Source organism: Prenolepis imparis, unplaced genomic scaffold (assembly GCF_030444845.1).
Source record: "Prenolepis imparis isolate NDT839.2.m4 unplaced genomic scaffold, iyPreImpa1.0 SCAF_13, whole genome shotgun sequence".
In the NCBI taxonomy this organism is placed as follows: Eukaryota; Metazoa; Arthropoda; class Insecta; order Hymenoptera; family Formicidae; genus Prenolepis; species Prenolepis imparis.
Genome location: NW_028141171.1, coordinates 10,551,862 through 10,571,216, shown reverse-complemented (window position 1 = coordinate 10,571,216; position 19,355 = coordinate 10,551,862). Strand labels below are relative to the sequence as shown.

Sequence of the window (19,355 nt, the reverse complement as noted above, 5' to 3'; positions counted from 1 at the left end):
TAATCAATGTACGATTAAAGTGTATAATCGATGAATTTTTGGCTCGTCTTAAAATATTGGAAATCGATACTTTTTACCGCTGACCCTATGCGACGCAACATTATTTTAAGTATATCAAGTTAAAAAATTTGTACGCTGGTGTCTGTATTTTCTCTCGGTTATTATTTTTGACAGTTATCAGCTGATTTCTGTCAAAAAGTATTAATCGAGGATAAAGTATTATCAACATTACTACTTTAATTTTTATAACGTATTTTTACTCTGAAATTTAATTAGCAAATGAATGCTTTAGTAATATTTTTTGACAGAAATCAGTTGATTTAAGCGCCAATTTGTTAATTAAGTTTTTAAATAATATATTTTAAAAATTAAAATAATAATTTGTTTAAAATAATATGTTATGGTATTTTAAACTCTATTAATATTTTTTGACAGTTATCAGTTGATTCTGTCAAAAAAATATTATTATTTTAATAATTATTTTTTAAAATATGAAATCAAAGAATGGCGCGCGCATAGCGCGCGCTTGTGTTGTTCTAGTATTTTTAAATTCGATATTGAAGCATTTAAAAATATAAAATCGATATTTATACGTAATTATAACCTTTTCTTCGTGAATAAACTAATTTCTGAAAATTTCCGAAAGATATTTTTACAGTCTTTTAGGAGTACTGACACTCGATAATGACATTTACTACTGTTTACACAACATATGATCACTTAGATTCTATCATACCAGCGAGAAAGCCACCCGAATTCTGTTTAGACACAAGATCGCATCTGGTAATTGGCTCTCGCAATCGATGTACATTTATAACACGTCCCTGTACGAGACGAGCATGACGAAATACCGGGTGTTCTTACGAGTAAGTGTACGAGCATTGACAGGCTTCGTAAGCGGTCGGTTAATACTTGGTTATCCACAAGAAGATAGTGTTTCTGCATAAGTGGATAGCTTGACGTCGTGCTTGCCAGAAGATAATGGCTTCTTCAGTAGCTCGGTACTAAAAAAACGACGGTCGACGCGACGTAAACACGAGGCCGCTTACGAAATTTGCATTTCCGCGTGCGTGAAATTATCGACGATATAAAATTACTAACTAACGAGGCCAGAAACTGTGCATCCTTGGTCGTCGCAAAAATTATTGCTACTCAAAGTCATTATTAGGATTGCAACTTATTTATTATTTTGAGAGAGCATATACTTATAGAATAATTATGTTATTGTAGATTTATCTTAATAATTCATAACGCACCAATTTTACAAGTGAAAAAACTATCCTTAATTGATAAATCGCTTATTTGCCATATCATAAAAACGAATGTTGAATAAAAATGTACATATTAATTTCGCATAGTATCCATGAATAATTCAAATACTTATTTCTTTTTGCGTATTGTTCGATATGCATTAAGATATCTGTAAACACCTTTCAGCATATGTTTGTAACACCTATTTACAAAATCACCTTGCAATCACCTATTTACTGAAATTATAACATCAGTATGTAAAAGTGTATTGCATACACACACACATACACGCGTAAAAAATTAAATATTCGTTATACTTTAAATTATAATTGTTTTTATAATATGTAGTTTCTTGGAAATAGCTGCAGTATATTGAGTTCAACAACAAATCATTTTAAATAGCAAATTAAATATTTATTAATCTTAACATTAAATGTAGGTGTGATATGACAAAAAAATTATTTTCTACTTAACCTTCTAATATAAATATTTAAAAATTTTTTGAGAGTCATGAATTAAATATGAACTTACAAAGAAATATATAAGATTTTAAATAAACATCAAGCTAATCGTTGCATTTAAGTTGTTACAATAATGATTGATAATAGCAGATACAGTCTATGCACTATATCATTATCATCATTCTCAGGATATATATATAGAATATTAGAACATCAACACTTCTTTTTCATTTCGTATTTCAGAATATGACAGCATACTGTTTTGTAAATTATCATTTCTAATAATCACTCTATTTATCTGTAACTGTCTAGATAGCTGTCTGATAGTTGTAATAATAACTACACAATAAAGTTTAGTCTTATCAAAAAGTTTAAGAAACTGTATCCACTGCTTGAGTATCACACCTACAAGAGAGTAATATCCAACAATATAAAACAAAAAAATATATATATATATGTATATTATATTCGCAGAATTTCAATATATTTAACATACAAATATTAAGAGAATATTAAGAGAAAACAAAGGAAACACAGACTTGCGAAATTTATAAAGCTCTTGCCAAGCTTAGTACAAATTCTATATGATGACACTGCATATTGACTGGACTATTAACACCGCGGCTGACTCGTTCCCATTCGATCGTTTTCGAACAGACTGTATCTCTAACGAGTTCTCCTATCTTTATCTTTTTAATGCTTACGTAGCTGATTCCACGCCTTTGTAAGTTCTTCGGTGTCTTCGTCGTCGTCATTCAAGCCAATTTCGTGAGGCGCCGGCATCGCGGCAATTAGTCGGATTCTCTTTTTCGGACCGACGATTCCAACAGCTGATTAAGCGCTCGACTTACACATGTTAATGAGGTAAGCGTTCATTCGCGAGGTCAACATTACCTCGGGTCAATCAACGAAAGTGACGATAAGATTCGCGAAGACACCAAATGCTTCTGACGTACGCTGAGCGACTACTAGCTTGCGACAAGAGTTCAGGAAGAGGTGGTGGCACTTTAAAGGCTTGCTACCCGCTCAGAGCATAATCATTTTCTCGTCCGGATTGCATACAGTCTCGAATGAGCGGTGTTGACGGATCGTAGGTCACTGCAGTACCGGTCCCTTAGTTCATCTGCCCCTCCCACGAACCGGTAGACCTCGAAATAACCGGTAAAACGAGAAGGAAAGCATTTTCAGTGCATTGCACAGGGACCAAAATGTCAGAAAGTGTTTAAAATACAAAGAGAAGAAGGTAGGCCCACGAGGCGAGTGAGAAACTAAGGTGGCCGATATCCAGAAGAGAGAAAGAGAGAGAGGAAGGGAAAAAGAAGGAAAAAGAGAGATAACACCGAGAGAGAAGAGTGAGATACAACATCTGCAGTTCGGACATATTTCTTCAGGCGTCGACGCGTTTCATTTACGTGAAAAATTTAAGAAAAGAGAGTCGAGATCGAGAATTGAAGATCGAACGAGAAATCGTCTTGGCAAGTAAGTTGATTGATTACTTACAATTAGAGCTGCTGAGAAGCATGTCGGATGAGCAATTGTAGGCGCGACGATAAGTGAATATCATAAAGAAATTCTTCATATATGATGTGGCAATGTGTACTTTCAATTTTATCAGAAGAAAATTTTATCATCTAGATTAATTCGCACTTTGATTTACAATTGTTCGACCCGCACAATAATCTCCGTTTACATTCGATTAAAAATAAATATTTTACGATATTATATATTACAATCTCTCTTTTTCCGCAATATATGTCGTTCTTGATAATTAAATAATTATTTAAATAAGTGTATCATAATAAAGTGATAATGTGAGGAAAGTCGAGCTATTTGTTCATCTTCATTCCAATAAACTTCCGCGATAATTATTTTATCATTAAACATGCCACTTTCTTTATTTCATTAATTCTAAACATAGATAAGGAAATGCCGACAGAGGGTGTGTACAAGGTACAAAATCGAATTACTTCCGTTCGATGCACTGACGCGGTCCCACCATGCGATAATAATTTATTCATAATTACGTAAGACCATAAAGCCGGCAACTATTTGTCTCTCATCGATGATCAAAAAATTTCTCTTCCTAGAACTGTATTCATCATATATATGTATTTGAATTAATCAGTCACGCAATTATGAAGTAAAAAGAAAAAACAGGTTCTGAAAACAATAATTTACTGTCATATGTAAATTATGCGTCTCGCTTTAAATATTTTCCTCCATGGTAGACGTCCTTCGTAAAAAAAAATGTGTGTATTCTCCTTGAAGTACAAATATGACTAACATGTATTCGACGAAATGAGAACTTCACTTTAACATCGACTTAATTGGTGGAAGCAAAGCTAAAATGTGCAATAACATGCAGAGAAATTTATTATATATTTCTGCGAAAGGTAAAAATATTAAATATATTTAATATCGATAAAAGCGTTTTAAAATTTCAATAATTTTACTTATTTTTATATTTTAATGATATAGAATGTGACTATTTTTTAATACAAAGAATATAGTAATAAATCTACAATTTTTCTAGTAATGTATAATAAGATATGATACAGTGTTACAAAAAATATTGGGCTACAATTGAAAACTCGTTTTTAAGAAAGACAATTTAAAAATACAAGGCAAATATGATAGCGTACAAATAGTATGTCTTATTTAATTTTATTCCATATATAAATATATTAAAATTTCTTGCAAGATAACATTTATAATTTGCGACATTTAGAGGCAAAAACATTATAAATATGTAAATATAAAAATATAAGTGTTTATACTTTTTGTCGCGACATGTTTCCGCAATAAAATGATACCGTATTACGAATAAATAATTATATAATCATTTATTAGAAAAGCTTAATTTTGTTCCGCATTGATTGATCATTGTTTCATCGAACCTCTATGCATTAGTCTTTTTTCATACGCAAATAAAATTTCGAAAAATATGCCCTTATTCCTTATTTGCGATTTATATTCCGCGATAATATAAATATATGTTTATATTAGAAATATTTACAAACATTAATTATTTCGTGCTGGGTCACAAAATTGGCGAGTAGAAGACAAAACCCGCGATAAAAATCGCGAGAAGAATTTAAGCAGACGACAAAAGTCTCTTCCCACGTGGTCCCATTTAATTTGAGTTGAGTTGAGATCATGAAGAGATTTGAAAGGAAACGAGGGGCGCGGTCATACGAGGGCACAAGGGACAGAAACGCTCGGAGAAAAATTTTCCCTAAGTGAGAGGGGATAAGAGACCATGCCTGTTGATCGCTGTACCCATCAGTAACAAACGCGTCGTATAGAGAATCGGAGCACAGAGACGCGCACAGGAGAGCTCAACGGATATTTCATCCGTCACCTATGTCAGTTATAGATATAGTAAATCAGTTTCCCTGTATATATTAATATTTCAACGCTTAAAAAAGAAACAAGAAGAAATTGTAACTTTGGCATTCTGGAGAGCAGATTTTCGCACTGACAAGTGAGTCTAAGTGAAAAAAAAAACTCAAAAAACTTGTTGAAGTAACAAATATATGAATATAGAAATATCAATAATTTCACGTAATAAAGCATATATATGTCGGTTTCACCTGTACAAACGAAAATATTACAATCACGGAAAGAGTTTTTTAGTTTCTTATTATTCTGGTTATACTCTCAATAGCGTTTTATACTTTACTCATAATTTATTATTAATTTATTTTCCAACGACTTCTAATGTCAATATAATAATCAGATATGCATAATGATGCGCATATTAGAGATGAAAATTAGTAATTCTTCATGAAAATTTATTGAAATTATATATGTATAATTATCTAACTTTTAATTGATGTCTTTTGATTTTTATTCAAGGTTTTACTAAATGGAAAGTAATTTTTCAATCTCATAAATTTTTAATCGTTAAAAATAACGAGACAAACCGATATCACTTGCATAGGCAATAGATATCGTTGCACATTGATTGAACTTCAGATAACCCTGCATGATTATCGTTCATAAACTGCGAAATGACATGCTAAAAATTATCATAAAAGCATTAGTTTAAAACAGATCATTCGCTATAATAAACGATTATTTCTCATTGAAAAATGCATGCTTTTAATTGCTCCATTTAGTTTGAAATAATCTTATGCTATTTGTTCTATGTAAATGTATATGAAATTGATTTTTGATTATATTCGTCAAAAACAAATTATATTCGCTTTGCTTTTATAACTTCCTAAGTCGATATTTTCAATCAAGGAGATATTTGTACTTTACAAAATTTTACAGTATTTTAGTTTGAATTTTACACTAACATAAGATTAAATTATTTTGAATTTTCTTATATTAAAATTAAAAACATTTAAAAAGAGATATCATTTTAATATTTATATATATATTTGTTATCTTTAAACATTGATATATAGAGCAGGAATAAAATAATCAAAGCTATACATTCTAAATACTTAATTAAAAAAATGAATATTTAATCATTAAAAATTAAATCATTAAAAATTATGTAATATGTGTTTATATGCTGAGTCATAAGTATAATAATAATCTTTATAAAATCTGTTATGGATTTAATATAAAAATAATTTAATTTTCACAGCAATTTGTACATTAATTATGTACATTTAAATTTCCACACGCATGCATAAATTTTTCAACACTTAAAAACCTGTAAAAAAATTAAGTTATATAAACAAATATATATGTAAATCGTATTTTTTGTTTACTATTTTGCTAATTGCGCTAGTTTACTAAATAATATGCTTTGTATACACATATGACATTGCTCTGTTAATCATTAGTATATTTCAAGCTGTTTGATGTATATATATATATATATATATATATATATATATATATATATACAGATGTGTCACGATTTAATAACTTCCTTGATTATACACATACATACGCACACATCCACACAAGCATTAATTATTTTCTAAACTTTGTATAATTTGTATTTTATATAATTACTTCTGACGTAAATCATAGATTGTTACGCAATAGTTTAAGTGAACTTGATTTAAAACGGAAAAGGTCGTGAAAATTGAGCAAGCGATCTATAATTTGTTATTAAATGTTTTACGTAAATTTCTTAATATGCTTCAATTGTTTGACAAAATCAATTAACAGATAACATATCTAATTTATTAATGCATATAATTTTATTGTTGATCAATAATTTCAAAACCTGTGATAAAAATAATATATGACAGCGTTGCTTTAGCATTATAAATATTATATTGATTCAAACAATTTCAGCTTTTTGTATCAGTCAGTCATAATTCACACATATATTTGTTATTTATAATATATTTCATAACAAGTCCATAATAATTTATCTTATTGATCTTTCGTTGATTTGAAATATTTAATATCACCATGGTTATATAAAAAAAAATCGTAAATAAAGGGAAGCCGATTAATATTATATCGATTCGCCTAACAATGCACGTGCTAGATAACAAATGCGTAATCGGAATGTTGTAAATTGAATCCATAGAGAGAGATATTTTTTGCGCTGAAAATTTAGACAAGCATTTACCTCTGTAATTACTTAATTTGACTACTTAATTGTGATGCAAGTCATTATTAATCATGTAATATTTTTTTATCACTAAAATATAAATTTTTCACTGGTGACAAAATTTTTTTGTTAATTTTTTTAATAAAAAGTTTTTATTGGAGCACGCATGTATATATTTTTCTTTCATTAGAATTTACGTCATTAAATAAAAAGATTAAAAGCGAGAGATAAAGAAATATGATAGACATAGCATTTTTTCAATATTTTCTGTGCTAAACTTTAGACAAGTATTTACCCATCTGATCATTCAAATGTAAATTTAAATTTGTAATGCAAATCATTATCAATTAAGTAATATTAATTTTTTATCACTAATATAAACTTTTCATTAACGATTTATTTTTTAATGGAAAATTTTTATTAGAGCAAGAATTTACGTATACATTTCGTTACGTATTCATTATATTTGCATTTACATCATCAATAAATAAAGAGACAGAAAGAGGGAGGTAGAAAAATATTGATACAAAAATTTCAATACATGAAAAATCCGTGATAGATTGTTACATATTACACTCTATTATTTTGATTTCAATATAACTCTATCTCTCTCTCTCTCTCTCTCTCTCTCTCTCTCTCTCTCTCTCTTGTATCACACAAAAAAAAAAAAAAAAAGAAAACTCTTAGATTAATTTTTTTTCTGAGAATCCTCGAATGATATCGGACCCGAAAAAAACTCTAAAGACCTCGCCCCATAAATCTCGCCCAGTATCGCTTTGTCCAAATTTTTTCATACATTTTCAGAGGATTTTCAGAATGTTCACGGATGAGCTCCGGATATGTTAGTTGACACGCATGAAACCAAGCGTGTCTATATTCGTGTCGACGCCTACGCAGTCTTGGCCGACTAAGAAACGTCACCGAGCATAACAAGCTGAAAGAAACGCGCCACGCATAGACAACACACACGTGCATGCATACTAGTGTATACTACGAGACGTAGACTCGTCATCTCTGTCGACCGTGTGGTAGATTAGATACGTTTTATCTTGCAGACTCTGTGAAGCGCGCAGATCGTTGGCCGAGAAATCAAGAGAGTGAGAGAAGTGATCGACGAAACGGCCGACTACTGGGAGTTCAGGGTGCACATGCTGCAGAGACGAGGCTCAGTGTTTGCGGAGACACGCGCGTCGCTATGAGACCGTGGACGAATAAGTCGCTCGGCCTTGGCATCTTGGGGCTCTTGCTGGTGGCCCTTGGCATCTCTCTCTGCTTCTTGTGGCCGCTATTCTTCCATCATATACTTCAAAAAGTGAGTGCGACAATTGCTTTCATCCGTGATAAATAATCGATATATATATATTTATATATATATATATATATATATATATATTATAATATATATATATTTTTTTTAAGCTCTCGTAGGACCTTATTTCATAAAATGATAAGATTCGTAACTCTAATCAAAATCTGTGAAACATTAATCACTATCTTTCTCTCTCGTTAGATCGCGCTAGTGTGTATTTACTATTTACTTACTCGATATCCGCTCTAAAACTTTGATAAACTTGAAACGGGTTTATACAACGCACAATCACATGTGTAATAAATATTAACACACGAAAAGTTTAATCTCTGCTTATCTTTGTGATATGGATATGACTCGCTACAATATCAGTGTTGAATTGTAATAAATTTAAAGTGATTTTTGAAAAAACACAATTTGATAATGAAAAATAAAATATTTATTAAGGCCCAATCAGAAGAGACTCGACTTGAAGAGATAAGACACACATTAAAGATAAAATGTATATATATTACAATTTAATAATTAACATTTTATTTTAACGTATAAGTTATATATAAATTTTAATGATAATTTCTGTCTCAACATGATTTTTAGTTACAAAAAGAGGACACAAATATGCTAATTGAATATAATTAGTATTATAAAATATGTCATATAATGCATAATAAATTCTCGGTCGCTTTAAAGCGATATAGATGTAGGATATCGCTTCCTTTATGAGACTCGTCATATTTTCATTCTACATATGCATATATATATATATATATATATATATATATATATATATATAGTATATACATAATCAGTAGGAGGATAACCTTGCTTTCTTGGGTTATCGTTCAACAATAATATTTTTTCAAAATTTTTTTGCTTCTTTGACTTATTGTTAGTAAAGCAAGATGCCGACATAAAAACTTGTCATCGACATTTGAGCGACGATTAATCATGCTTACTACTCCAACTTTTCCGATGGAAAACGAACACGTGTGTATCGCGTGTTGTTTTTGATTCGCGAAATGAATCACACCCATGTGCACACAATAATGCAGCATTCGTATGCAGAGAGTCGTGTATATAAGAGTGTATAAGATCACTTGAACTAGTCCACATACTATGCATTTATAGACTGGAGTCTCGGCGCTAGCTCCGGGCCCGATTGGAAAAGTGGCTGATTGTCCCGTCAATTGGCGCGTTTCTCTGTGCATTGCAACCCGTTGATAAAACGATTTCACGCTACCGACAACACTGTCGCGCGCGAATAATCTCAGTACCGAATAAAAGTAGGAACCACCGCGTATCTCGCCTTCCGCCTCTGTCCTCTCTGTCTGTCGAATTATTTCCACGATCGCGAAGATTACTCACAGCTGCGCGGGTAGATTCTTATTAGAGATTATCGCCGTCAGCTGCAGATCACGCCTTATTGCATGATCAGTTTAATATAATTAATCAACTTTCTGATACTTTAATAAAAGTCAATCTCTCGGTCCGATCGTGCTAATGATACAATGTCAATGGCGATCTATTATCATAATAGCACATTGGAATCGCGAAATTTGTAAACACAACAGTGACGTTATACATCAGCGATCAATGATTGAGACTAGAAAACAGTGTCACAGAAGTGGCGATAGAGAGAGGAGTTAGGCAGGGATGCATCTTATCCCCGCTGATATTCAACATATACTCTGAGCACATTTTCAAGGAGGCTTTATGCGAGGTTGACGAGGGTATAAAGATTAACGGAGTGGTAATAAACAATATACGGTATGCCGACGATACTGTCCTCATCAGCGATAGCCTGGAAGGGTTACAGCTCTTATTAAATCGAGTCACACACAGCTGTGAACAATATGGCCTGAAACTCAATAAGAAAAAGACCAAATACATGATTGTAAGCAAAAACGCTGTGAACGACAGGGGGGTCAGTGTCGGAGGAGAACCGTTGCAGAGAGTAGAGAAAATAAGGTATCTGGGAAGCGTGGTAAATGATAACTGGGACCACTCGGTTGAGATCAAATGCCGCATAGAAAAGGCGAGGGCGGTGTTCTTCGGAATGAAGAGGGTCCTCTACGGACACGACCTGAATCTGCAGCTCAGAGTGCGCCTGCTCCGATGTTATGTCTTCTCGGTTCTCCTTTATGGGATTGAATCATGGACGTTGACTGAAGCAACAATGAAGCGAATAAAGGCGTTCGAGATGTGGACATATCGACGTATATTGCGAATTTCCTGGATGGACAGAGTGGCGAATGACACTGTCCTGGGCCGAATGAGGAAAGAGGGTGAAATAGAGAGGATCATCAAAACCCGGAAGCTCTCCTACTTCGGACACGTCATGAGACACCCAGAAACGTACTCCTTGCTCCACCTAATAATCCAGGGTAAAATAGTTGGAAAGCGCGGCCCAGGCAGAAGAAGGACATCGTGGCTGAAGAACCTACGTCAATGATTTGGGAAATCCATCGGTTCACCTTGTTTAGAGCGGCAGTGAATAAAGTTATGATAGCTTCCATGATAGCCAACGTTCGATAACGGATACGGCACTTATTGATGATGATTAATGATTAATTTAATGTTGTTTTCGCAATGATACATCGCAATAACAATTTTTTTTTCAATTTGTGTTGCATTCACTCGCGATGATTACTACTGTATAAACTGATCGAGCATATTAATTAATGTATCAATCACAAAATGAGTTTCAAATAGCTACTTAAGCGTCGTTGTTAAACAAAAAAGTCATTTGCAAGAGGTGGTTGAAAGAATTCTCAACTTCTCTTGAAAGAATAAAAATTTTTAGAGATTAATTAATAAAAAGTAGAGAATTAAAATTGTTATTTATTTTTATACATAGGGATTGGTTCTATCACCGACTTCCAATAGTTTCGAAATATGGAAAGACACTAGCACATTACCGCCGATGATCTTCAAGATATACCTCTTTAATTGGACCAATCCGGAGGAACTCGGTATAAAGAAGCCGCATTTAGATGAGCTTGGCCCTTACTGCTTTAGGTAAGAGTGACCTCCATCCATGATAAACGATTATTGCACTCCGATCATGAACGAGGCATTCGAAACAAGTATAAAATAAGAAGGCACTCCCTTATATCGATGCTCAAGATCAACTTTCACTTGTGCATTAATCCGTTTTAAAAACATCGATATATATATATATATAGATTCTATTTTTATCTCAGTCAAAATCGCGGAATTATAAAATATAAAATTTCGAAATCACGTAATTAACACATGACCTATCAGATAAGACGAAATTGCTCAATCCAATGTCCAGTTAATACATCTCATAATCATGTGCCGATTAAATTATTATTCATACCGTACACTTATCTTGGTATCTTGTAAATTATATATTATCTTATAAATACACATATATGTATACTGTGCTTTATTTTTAACAAATGACAAAAACCTGTTTGATTTTCAAATGAAGACACTTGTTTGATATTATGGTTATAAGATAATGATTTCGAATAAACCAGTTCGTTGGTACTACTAGATAAAATTATAGATCTTTGCGACACAGGAAAAAAATTTGAACAACTTTTCCCCAACAGCGTTGAGCAAAACTTATTATTATCGATGCATCATTATAATAGATACGTAGAAAAATAGCGAAAATTTGATATGCATAATATGTATACATATATAAAGATAAGGTTGTATTAATAAAATTACTGTCAAGTTATAATCCGATAACAACCTAATCTAATAATGACAATTCAGAAGAAATAGTTAACCTTGCTGTATTGACATTTTAATGAACAATAAAACATGCCGGTCCAATTGCGGCGCACGCGTGGGCGAGAAGTAATTGACTACGTAATTACTTTCTTCTCAGTCGAGCACTTAACAAATGCAAGCCGCAAAGATGCACTTTGCCAGTTTGTGTCTTTCGTTTGACTGATGAAATAAATGTTAAAAATTTGTCAAATATTAGCAAATATATGTAAAATATCGACTTACAAAAATAATTGATGATGCCAGTAATAACTGTAATATTTTTAATTTTGCTATATAAAAAATATTTTATCATAAAGTGAACAGTATATAAGTATATAATAATGTTTTTTTTTTAAAGAATACGATAGAATCGCGATAATTGCAATGAATTGTTTCTTTAACATGATTGATTACGAAGATTCTATAATCAAAAAGTTACCGCCACAAATAAAATTGCATTTTAACTAAAAAAAATTCTTTATTTTTTATCATTTCGACCGATTAATTATTAAATAGAATCTTGATGATTGAGATATAAATCTATGTTTTTTAATGCAGAGGTCATCAACTCATGCAAATAGCTGAACTGATGTTCCTTTTACAAATGTATTATCGTTTCAAACAGTATTCTTCCTTTCAAAAAATTCTTCTTCTACTATCATATCTGTAAGCATATCTGATCTTGTGCCAGTTACACAAAGATTGCGCCTTTGACAATAAGAGAACATTAGGCATGAAATCGTCATCATTACACACGTACGTCCTGTACGATTGCACAGCAATTGGCCCGTTAATACCAATAAGTAAAATATGTAGGTCAGATGTCTAAACTACGGTCAGATAATCGACTTCAGATCCAATGACAAATGATTGATAGCAATTGTATGATAAATACAATTTATTAGTTAATAATAATTTAAAAGATACTATTATATATGTATATTTACTAATAAACTATTACATATTTTTTTTTTTCTCTCAAGTAAAAAATTTATAAATTAATTCCAACATCAGGTTTTTTTTCACGTAAAAATGCTTATTAGCAATTTATATTAATAATTCAATCAATATTACTTTTTTTAAAATTTATACATTTATAAATAATGCATGACAAGAAAAAAAAATACATTTATAAACGATGTTCGACAAAAAATCTAATTAATCAAGATCAGATATAACACAAAAGAAGAAAAGAAATAATCATTGTAATTATAAATTACAGAGAGGTGAGACAAAAGGATAATATTACATTTCATCATGAAAACAAAACTGTCAGCTACTTGCAACGACGATTATGGTACTTCGATGCAGAGTGCAGCAATGGAAATCTCAACGACATCGTCGTCAATTTGGACGCGGTCGCTGCGGTAAGTTGAATTGCATCTTTTTATGCATGATTAGTATAGTAAATTGTATTATTGATAGATCAATTTATTAATATAACGCTGATGAGTAAGAAAATAATTAAATATATATAAGAAGATTCAAGTTTCCTTCTCCCGCAATTTCTTACAGCTCTAATTCTATCGTGACGACGTAAAAATAGAATAGTGTGAAAAAAAGCAGAGGTTCTCACGTCTAATATTGTCTATTGTCGCTTTTTGCAGTCGGCAGCGCACAAAATTCGATACTGGGATTTCGAGTGGCAAAAAACCTTATCCATCCTCTTGTCCACCAGAAAAATCTACGTGCAAAGAACGGCGGACCAACTGCTATATACAGGGTACAGCGACAGCCTACTCAGCATGGGCAAGATGATGGTCGATGATCCCGATATACCGGCTTTTGATCGGTTCGGCTGGTTCTACATGGTAAGACGCAGTTAATTATCTTTGCTTTCTCAACTATGTCCGTGAGGATGAAAAATTATCTTGCAAGCAACGCATTAAAATATATATATATATATATTCATTTTAATGATAATTCATTTATCTTCGCGCGATTTCGATTTTTCACTCGCCTCGAAAAAATATTGCAGATATTCGCTCTGTTTTTTTAAATCTCGGAAAATCAGACACAGATGCCTGACACTTTTTTATCGCTTCATCATAAATCATTCACTCCTTCGTAAACTTTTTAAACTGCTAACATGAAGGATGATCAACCCGAATAGCATTGAGGATCGCTATGCGAGCAATGTGAGAACTATTATCAGATTAAATTATACGTCTATTAACACGAAGCACATAGTGCGTGGAATTTGAATTGCATGACACTGGACAATAGCGGCACGGATGGTAGTAGAGTATTTGCCACCGGGCTTAAATTAGTAATGAATAGAAGAGATCGTACATATACATCTATAAGTTGCTGCGTAACGAATAAAATGCCACGAAGGTATAATATTATACGTTGCATATATATTGATGCTACCGTACTCTGCAAAAATTATATTTTGAATAATATAAAAATATATTTTAATATTTTAAATATTTTAATATTTTAAATATTTTAATTAAAAAATTAAGAAAGACAAATATTATTATATTTAAATATTTTAAAACAATTACGCAATTATATCGAAACAGTTGATCCTTGTAGAGACAATAATAACAAGTGACTCGTTCACTTGTAAATCCGTGATTGCTATTGTAATATCACCTTTGATAAAAAAAAGTAAGAATTAAAGGAAAACATAATTTTTCTTATTGGCAAGTATTTTTTTCTGAATCCTGATGTAATTATTAAAAAGTTTTAAACTGCAACAGAATCGAGATGAAAGACTATCGCAATTCACAATCCTATGCAAACTTGTCACACACAGAGAAATGGCAGCACAGAATTCGATGGACACTTCAATATGGAAACAGGCGAAGGTGACATCGGCCAATTGGGAATCCTAAGGAAATGGAACCATAGAGACACAACAAAGTTTCACAAAAGCCCTTGCAATGTTATCGAAGGCAGCGCGGGTGAATTCTGGCCACCTGGCAGGACGAAGGATGACATCATTCTGTTTAGCGCAGATATATGCCGGTTAGTGAAAAATAATATCAATTACGCAAAACTGAGAACGAAGTGTGACACTTTCAGTAATAAAAATCAAGCGATATTTAATAAAATCTTAAGCTCTTCAAGTTCTGTCAATTTAAACCAATTTATTAGAATAGCTTATAAACTTAACTATTATATATTACATAATCGCCACATAAACTGTGTGTCTTGTAATTGGATTAGAAAAATTTCTTATCCTATTTATTGAACAATTTTATAAGATATCACACACATACACACACAGACACACACACACAGACACATAAGTGCTGCGTCAATCTTCAGGTTACCATCATTAGAATCTCTTCGACGTCATTTATATTTTTATCAATTCTTTCTACGTTATAAACATTACATTAAATGTTTTCAAGCAATAGCTCAATGTTCATCGATACATCGCACATTATAACCTCTTGACTTTATATATCTATTATTTTTTCAGTCCGCTAGTCTTTGAATACGAAGGAACGACTTCTCACTTTGATATCGAAGGTTATCGATTCAGTATTGACAAGAAAACCTTAGGAAATGCCACGAAGAGACGTTACCCTCACGATCAAGCGAAATTTTTCGAACCGACCACGACCACCGAGGACTTCTTCATGGCCGAGCATTCGTCTGAGATAACGGGATTCACTACCGAAAGTATCTACAATAATGATCGTTCGTCCGAGAACACGGATAAGTATCCCGACAACGATCCGGATATTATTAATATGGGTAATTGCTACTGTAATGGCGAGTGTACGCCATCGGGTCTGCTAAACGTAACAGCGTGTCGTTATGGAGCGCCGGTCTTCGTCAGCTTACCTCACTTTCACAAGGCTGATCCGGCTATTCTCAACTCAGTTAAAGGTCTGAAACCCAACGACAAGGAGCACAGCTTCTCCATCACTCTAGAACCCGTAAGTGGCTTTCGAATTGTTAAACATTGCGAACACTAAATCTACCGCGATAGAAATAACGACGGTCAGTCAACTCTGCGCATACTCTATTATCAAGATACTAATTTTACTATCACCTTTCATCCGGGCTATTCATAGCACGTGATTGTTGCGATAATATGCGCTATTGAGAAAGCAATAGCGTGTATTGCTCGCAGTAATTTCGTACATGCGTTTCATTGTTATATCGTATAGTAATTAGGCAGTGTTAATGCCTGTAATAATAATAAAAGAGCCATACAAAATGAAAACACATTTGATATTTCAGACAACGGGAATTCCTTTGGAAGTAACGGCTACATTACAAGCTAACATTCATCTACATTCATCGGAGATTGTGGGGTAAATACGTTTCTCGAGCGATACAAAACAATTTGTTGAAATTGTAAAAATATATAATCATTCTATATTCTTATGAGAAAAGAGCGATCTCGATAATAAAATTACGATATTAAAATTTACAAATTAAAAGAAAGGAGAATGATACGTTTGTTTTAGACTCTACAATAACGTACCAGACATCTACATGCCAATGCTATGGTTCAAATTGGAAGTAAAAGTTAGCGAGGAAATGGCGTCTAATTTAAAAATATTACTAGCACTTCCAACCGTGATGCTGTGTAGCGGTATAGTTATGACAATCATTGGATTATGTTTAATTGGCGCCGTGGCGCTTCTTTATCTCGGAAGGAAACGACGTATCATTCAAACGGTATGTACATTCTTCTTTTGATTCGTAAAAATTTACGAATTTTATTTCTTTTTACGCCTAAAAGAGAACTATATTTTTCGAAACCGCGTTTTACAGGGCGCCACGACGGAAAAGATGGTCGACAACCCTGATAAGAAAACGGAAATGGTGTACATGGATAAAATGAGTGGCAACGACGATGCTAACGTCAAAAGCGATCGTCGTTTGTATGCGAAACCCTAGTATAAATGATTTCTTCAGGGAATTATGCTTCTAGAACGGATACGTAAACGGTGTAAGAGAAATACTCTAACATGTGAAGTTATTAATCAAGTGTTGTTATTCAAGTGAATGTTCATGTGCCTTTAGCCCAATGATTCTAGAATGACTGGGCACACTGTCCTAAGATATAAATTTTTATTTAAGTGTGAACAACACACGACGTCAATAGAATGTTTACATGAGATATTAATAATCTGTGGAAATCAATAACAGGAAAAATCGCAGATAATTGTGAAACATAAGCTTATTATGGTTAGAATTATGATATAGTGTATGTTTGACGTTACAAATTACACTTCGAATCAATATTCCTTAGCTCAAATAAAAATAAATTTATATGATAGTAGAATGTACAAATAGTCATCTTCCAATCGCGAGCCACTTTCGATCGAAGTGTAATATTGTATGTTAGATAAAGTATGAAAGCGAATACGTGGAGAGATATTATAGAAAGGTATGATTATTCGAGCAATGATTATGCATCGTAATCTTTGTAAAAAAAAAGGAGACAAACTTTTTTTTTAATTCGAAATCGCAATATTCGCTTTACGAATATTGAATTCATCGTGATTTTTACATTCCTGCATGACGTATAAATATAAATGGAATAATATTATCGTCTTGCTAAATTGGTTTGATACACTAAGACTGACGAAGCCGACGATCATCTCGAAAAGCTTTAATTATTCCTTATTTCTTTCACTATTGCAAATTTGCAAATTATGTTTTATTCCGATTTTTTCTAGTTTATTATATCTAGTTCATTATTCTAGTTTATTATTTCTAGCTTATTGTAACGTTAAAATTGTTAAATTGCTTCGGTTTAAATAATCTGTAAATATAATATAATTATAAATTAATCTATGCGATAGATAACTAGAAGATAATTCAAATCACATCATCGGCATTAAAAAACACTTGCAATCGAATACAAACGAATAAAAGATCAAAAGAGCTTTAGAATAACAAGCATACTGCAACGAAACCGAATTTATCTTTTTGCTCGAATTCAGGTAAAATATGACTCCCCTTTTGACTCGTTTAGACTTTTAGATATTAAAGGAAAGTACGAGAGATATTGTATACAACGAATTCTGTCAATAAATTAAAGATATATAGATGTAGGAAATATATATAATATACATATTGTTTTATTGCAAATAGAGGTGATGCAATATGCTATTCTTGTATAACAGAGTATCTGTGATGCGCCTTGGTGTTATAATTGTAATTGTCATCGTACGGGTTTTTCGGTACTCTATTTACACAAGTATTTAGATATTGACACTCCATAATTTCGAGATAATCTCGCGGCTTCTTCACGCTTGAACTAATGTAAAAAAATTATCTCTTATCGCGTTGATATGGAATTAGTAAAATTCCACTATACATGTTCCTTAACATGTGTTTCTTTTGATGTGTTACCACTTAGCGTGTAGTGTAATAGCGTAATGTGCGCGTTGTCCGAAGTTAAGTTACTGTGCCAATTTTTTTATTAAAATATATACATCTTACAGAATAATTTTTATATGACAGAATTTGTGTGATACTTTCTTTTTGAATTATTTCTATTTATGTAGAGCAAGAATTTACCGGTGCCAATGACATTTAAACTAATTGTAAGCAATGTGTTCGACGATGAGAGTCTCGGCGAATGTTACCAATTTTAGCATAACTTTGCATAAGTGTAATCGATGATATGTGAAACTGTATTGTACGTTTTTACGTCAAAATATAAATATGTTGGCCATATGATCCCAATTGGACAAAGTTGATTTTATACTGTATTTTAATAAAGGTTACCATTCTTATATATGTGATTACCATTTTATTGTTATTTTTATTTTATTAAAGATTATTTTAATAAAGATTACTCCACTAGATCGTTGATCTCATATGATTAATGGCACTTCTCGCATAATGAAAGATTTTGACTTATTTTACTTTTTTTAATTGGCAAAATTAAATTTATTTCAACTTTTATCTTCTATATTTTTTTTTTCAATTTTTTGTAACATATGTTTACAACACACAGTGCTAGACTCGATTTATAAAATATCATCGACAGGTAACTTATCCCACATTACTTACTGTGAACTGCTAACGCGAATTACTGCATTGCCAATAAAAGTTCTCTTTCATTTCT

At 32.1% G+C, this 19,355-nt stretch overlaps 1 protein-coding gene and 1 long non-coding RNA gene across 4 annotated transcripts; one reads left to right on the top strand and one right to left on the bottom strand.

Annotated features, from left to right (window-relative positions):
* Positions 1–551: 551 nt before the first annotated feature.
* Positions 552–2,553, bottom strand: LOC145944345 (uncharacterized). The gene is made up of 2 exons (XR_014426659.1): positions 2,417–2,553; positions 552–2,117 (listed from the first exon to the last, which is right to left on the bottom strand). It is a non-coding gene; the product is annotated as an uncharacterized LOC145944345 (long non-coding RNA).
* Positions 2,554–3,055: 502 nt separating this feature from the next.
* LOC145944343 (protein peste) lies at positions 3,056–19,022 on the top strand. 3 transcript variants are annotated; one of them, XM_083052607.1, is made up of 10 exons: positions 3,056–3,191; positions 8,298–8,554; positions 11,409–11,569; positions 13,521–13,665; positions 13,906–14,109; positions 15,063–15,274; positions 15,735–16,197; positions 16,505–16,578; positions 16,735–16,948; positions 17,045–19,022. In XM_083052607.1, the coding sequence occupies exons 2-10, from the start codon at positions 8,438–8,440 to the stop codon at positions 17,168–17,170; spliced, it is 1,716 nt and encodes a 571-aa protein (XP_082908733.1). In that variant the 5' UTR covers positions 3,056–3,191; positions 8,298–8,437; the 3' UTR covers positions 17,171–19,022. The 3 variants fall into 3 exon arrangements, with proteins under 3 accessions (XP_082908733.1, XP_082908734.1, XP_082908735.1); XM_083052608.1 differs by lacking the exon at positions 3,056–3,191 and adding an exon at positions 5,021–5,196; XM_083052609.1 differs by lacking the exons at positions 3,056–3,191; positions 8,298–8,554 and adding an exon at positions 9,432–11,050.
* The last annotated feature ends 333 nt before the right edge of the window (positions 19,023–19,355 follow it).

Bases quoted from the DNA above. Each gene is read 5' to 3' on its own strand.
- LOC145944343 (XM_083052607.1), top strand. From the start codon at position 8,438: ATGAGACCGTGGACGAATAAGTCGCTCGGCCTTGGCATCTTGGGGCTC. The intron at 8,555-11,408 runs GTGAGTGCGACA...TTTTATACATAG, and splicing joins TCCATCATATACTTCAAAAA to GGATTGGTTCTATCACCGAC. The intron at 16,198-16,504 runs GTAAGTGGCTTT...TTGATATTTCAG, and splicing joins TCTCCATCACTCTAGAACCC to ACAACGGGAATTCCTTTGGA.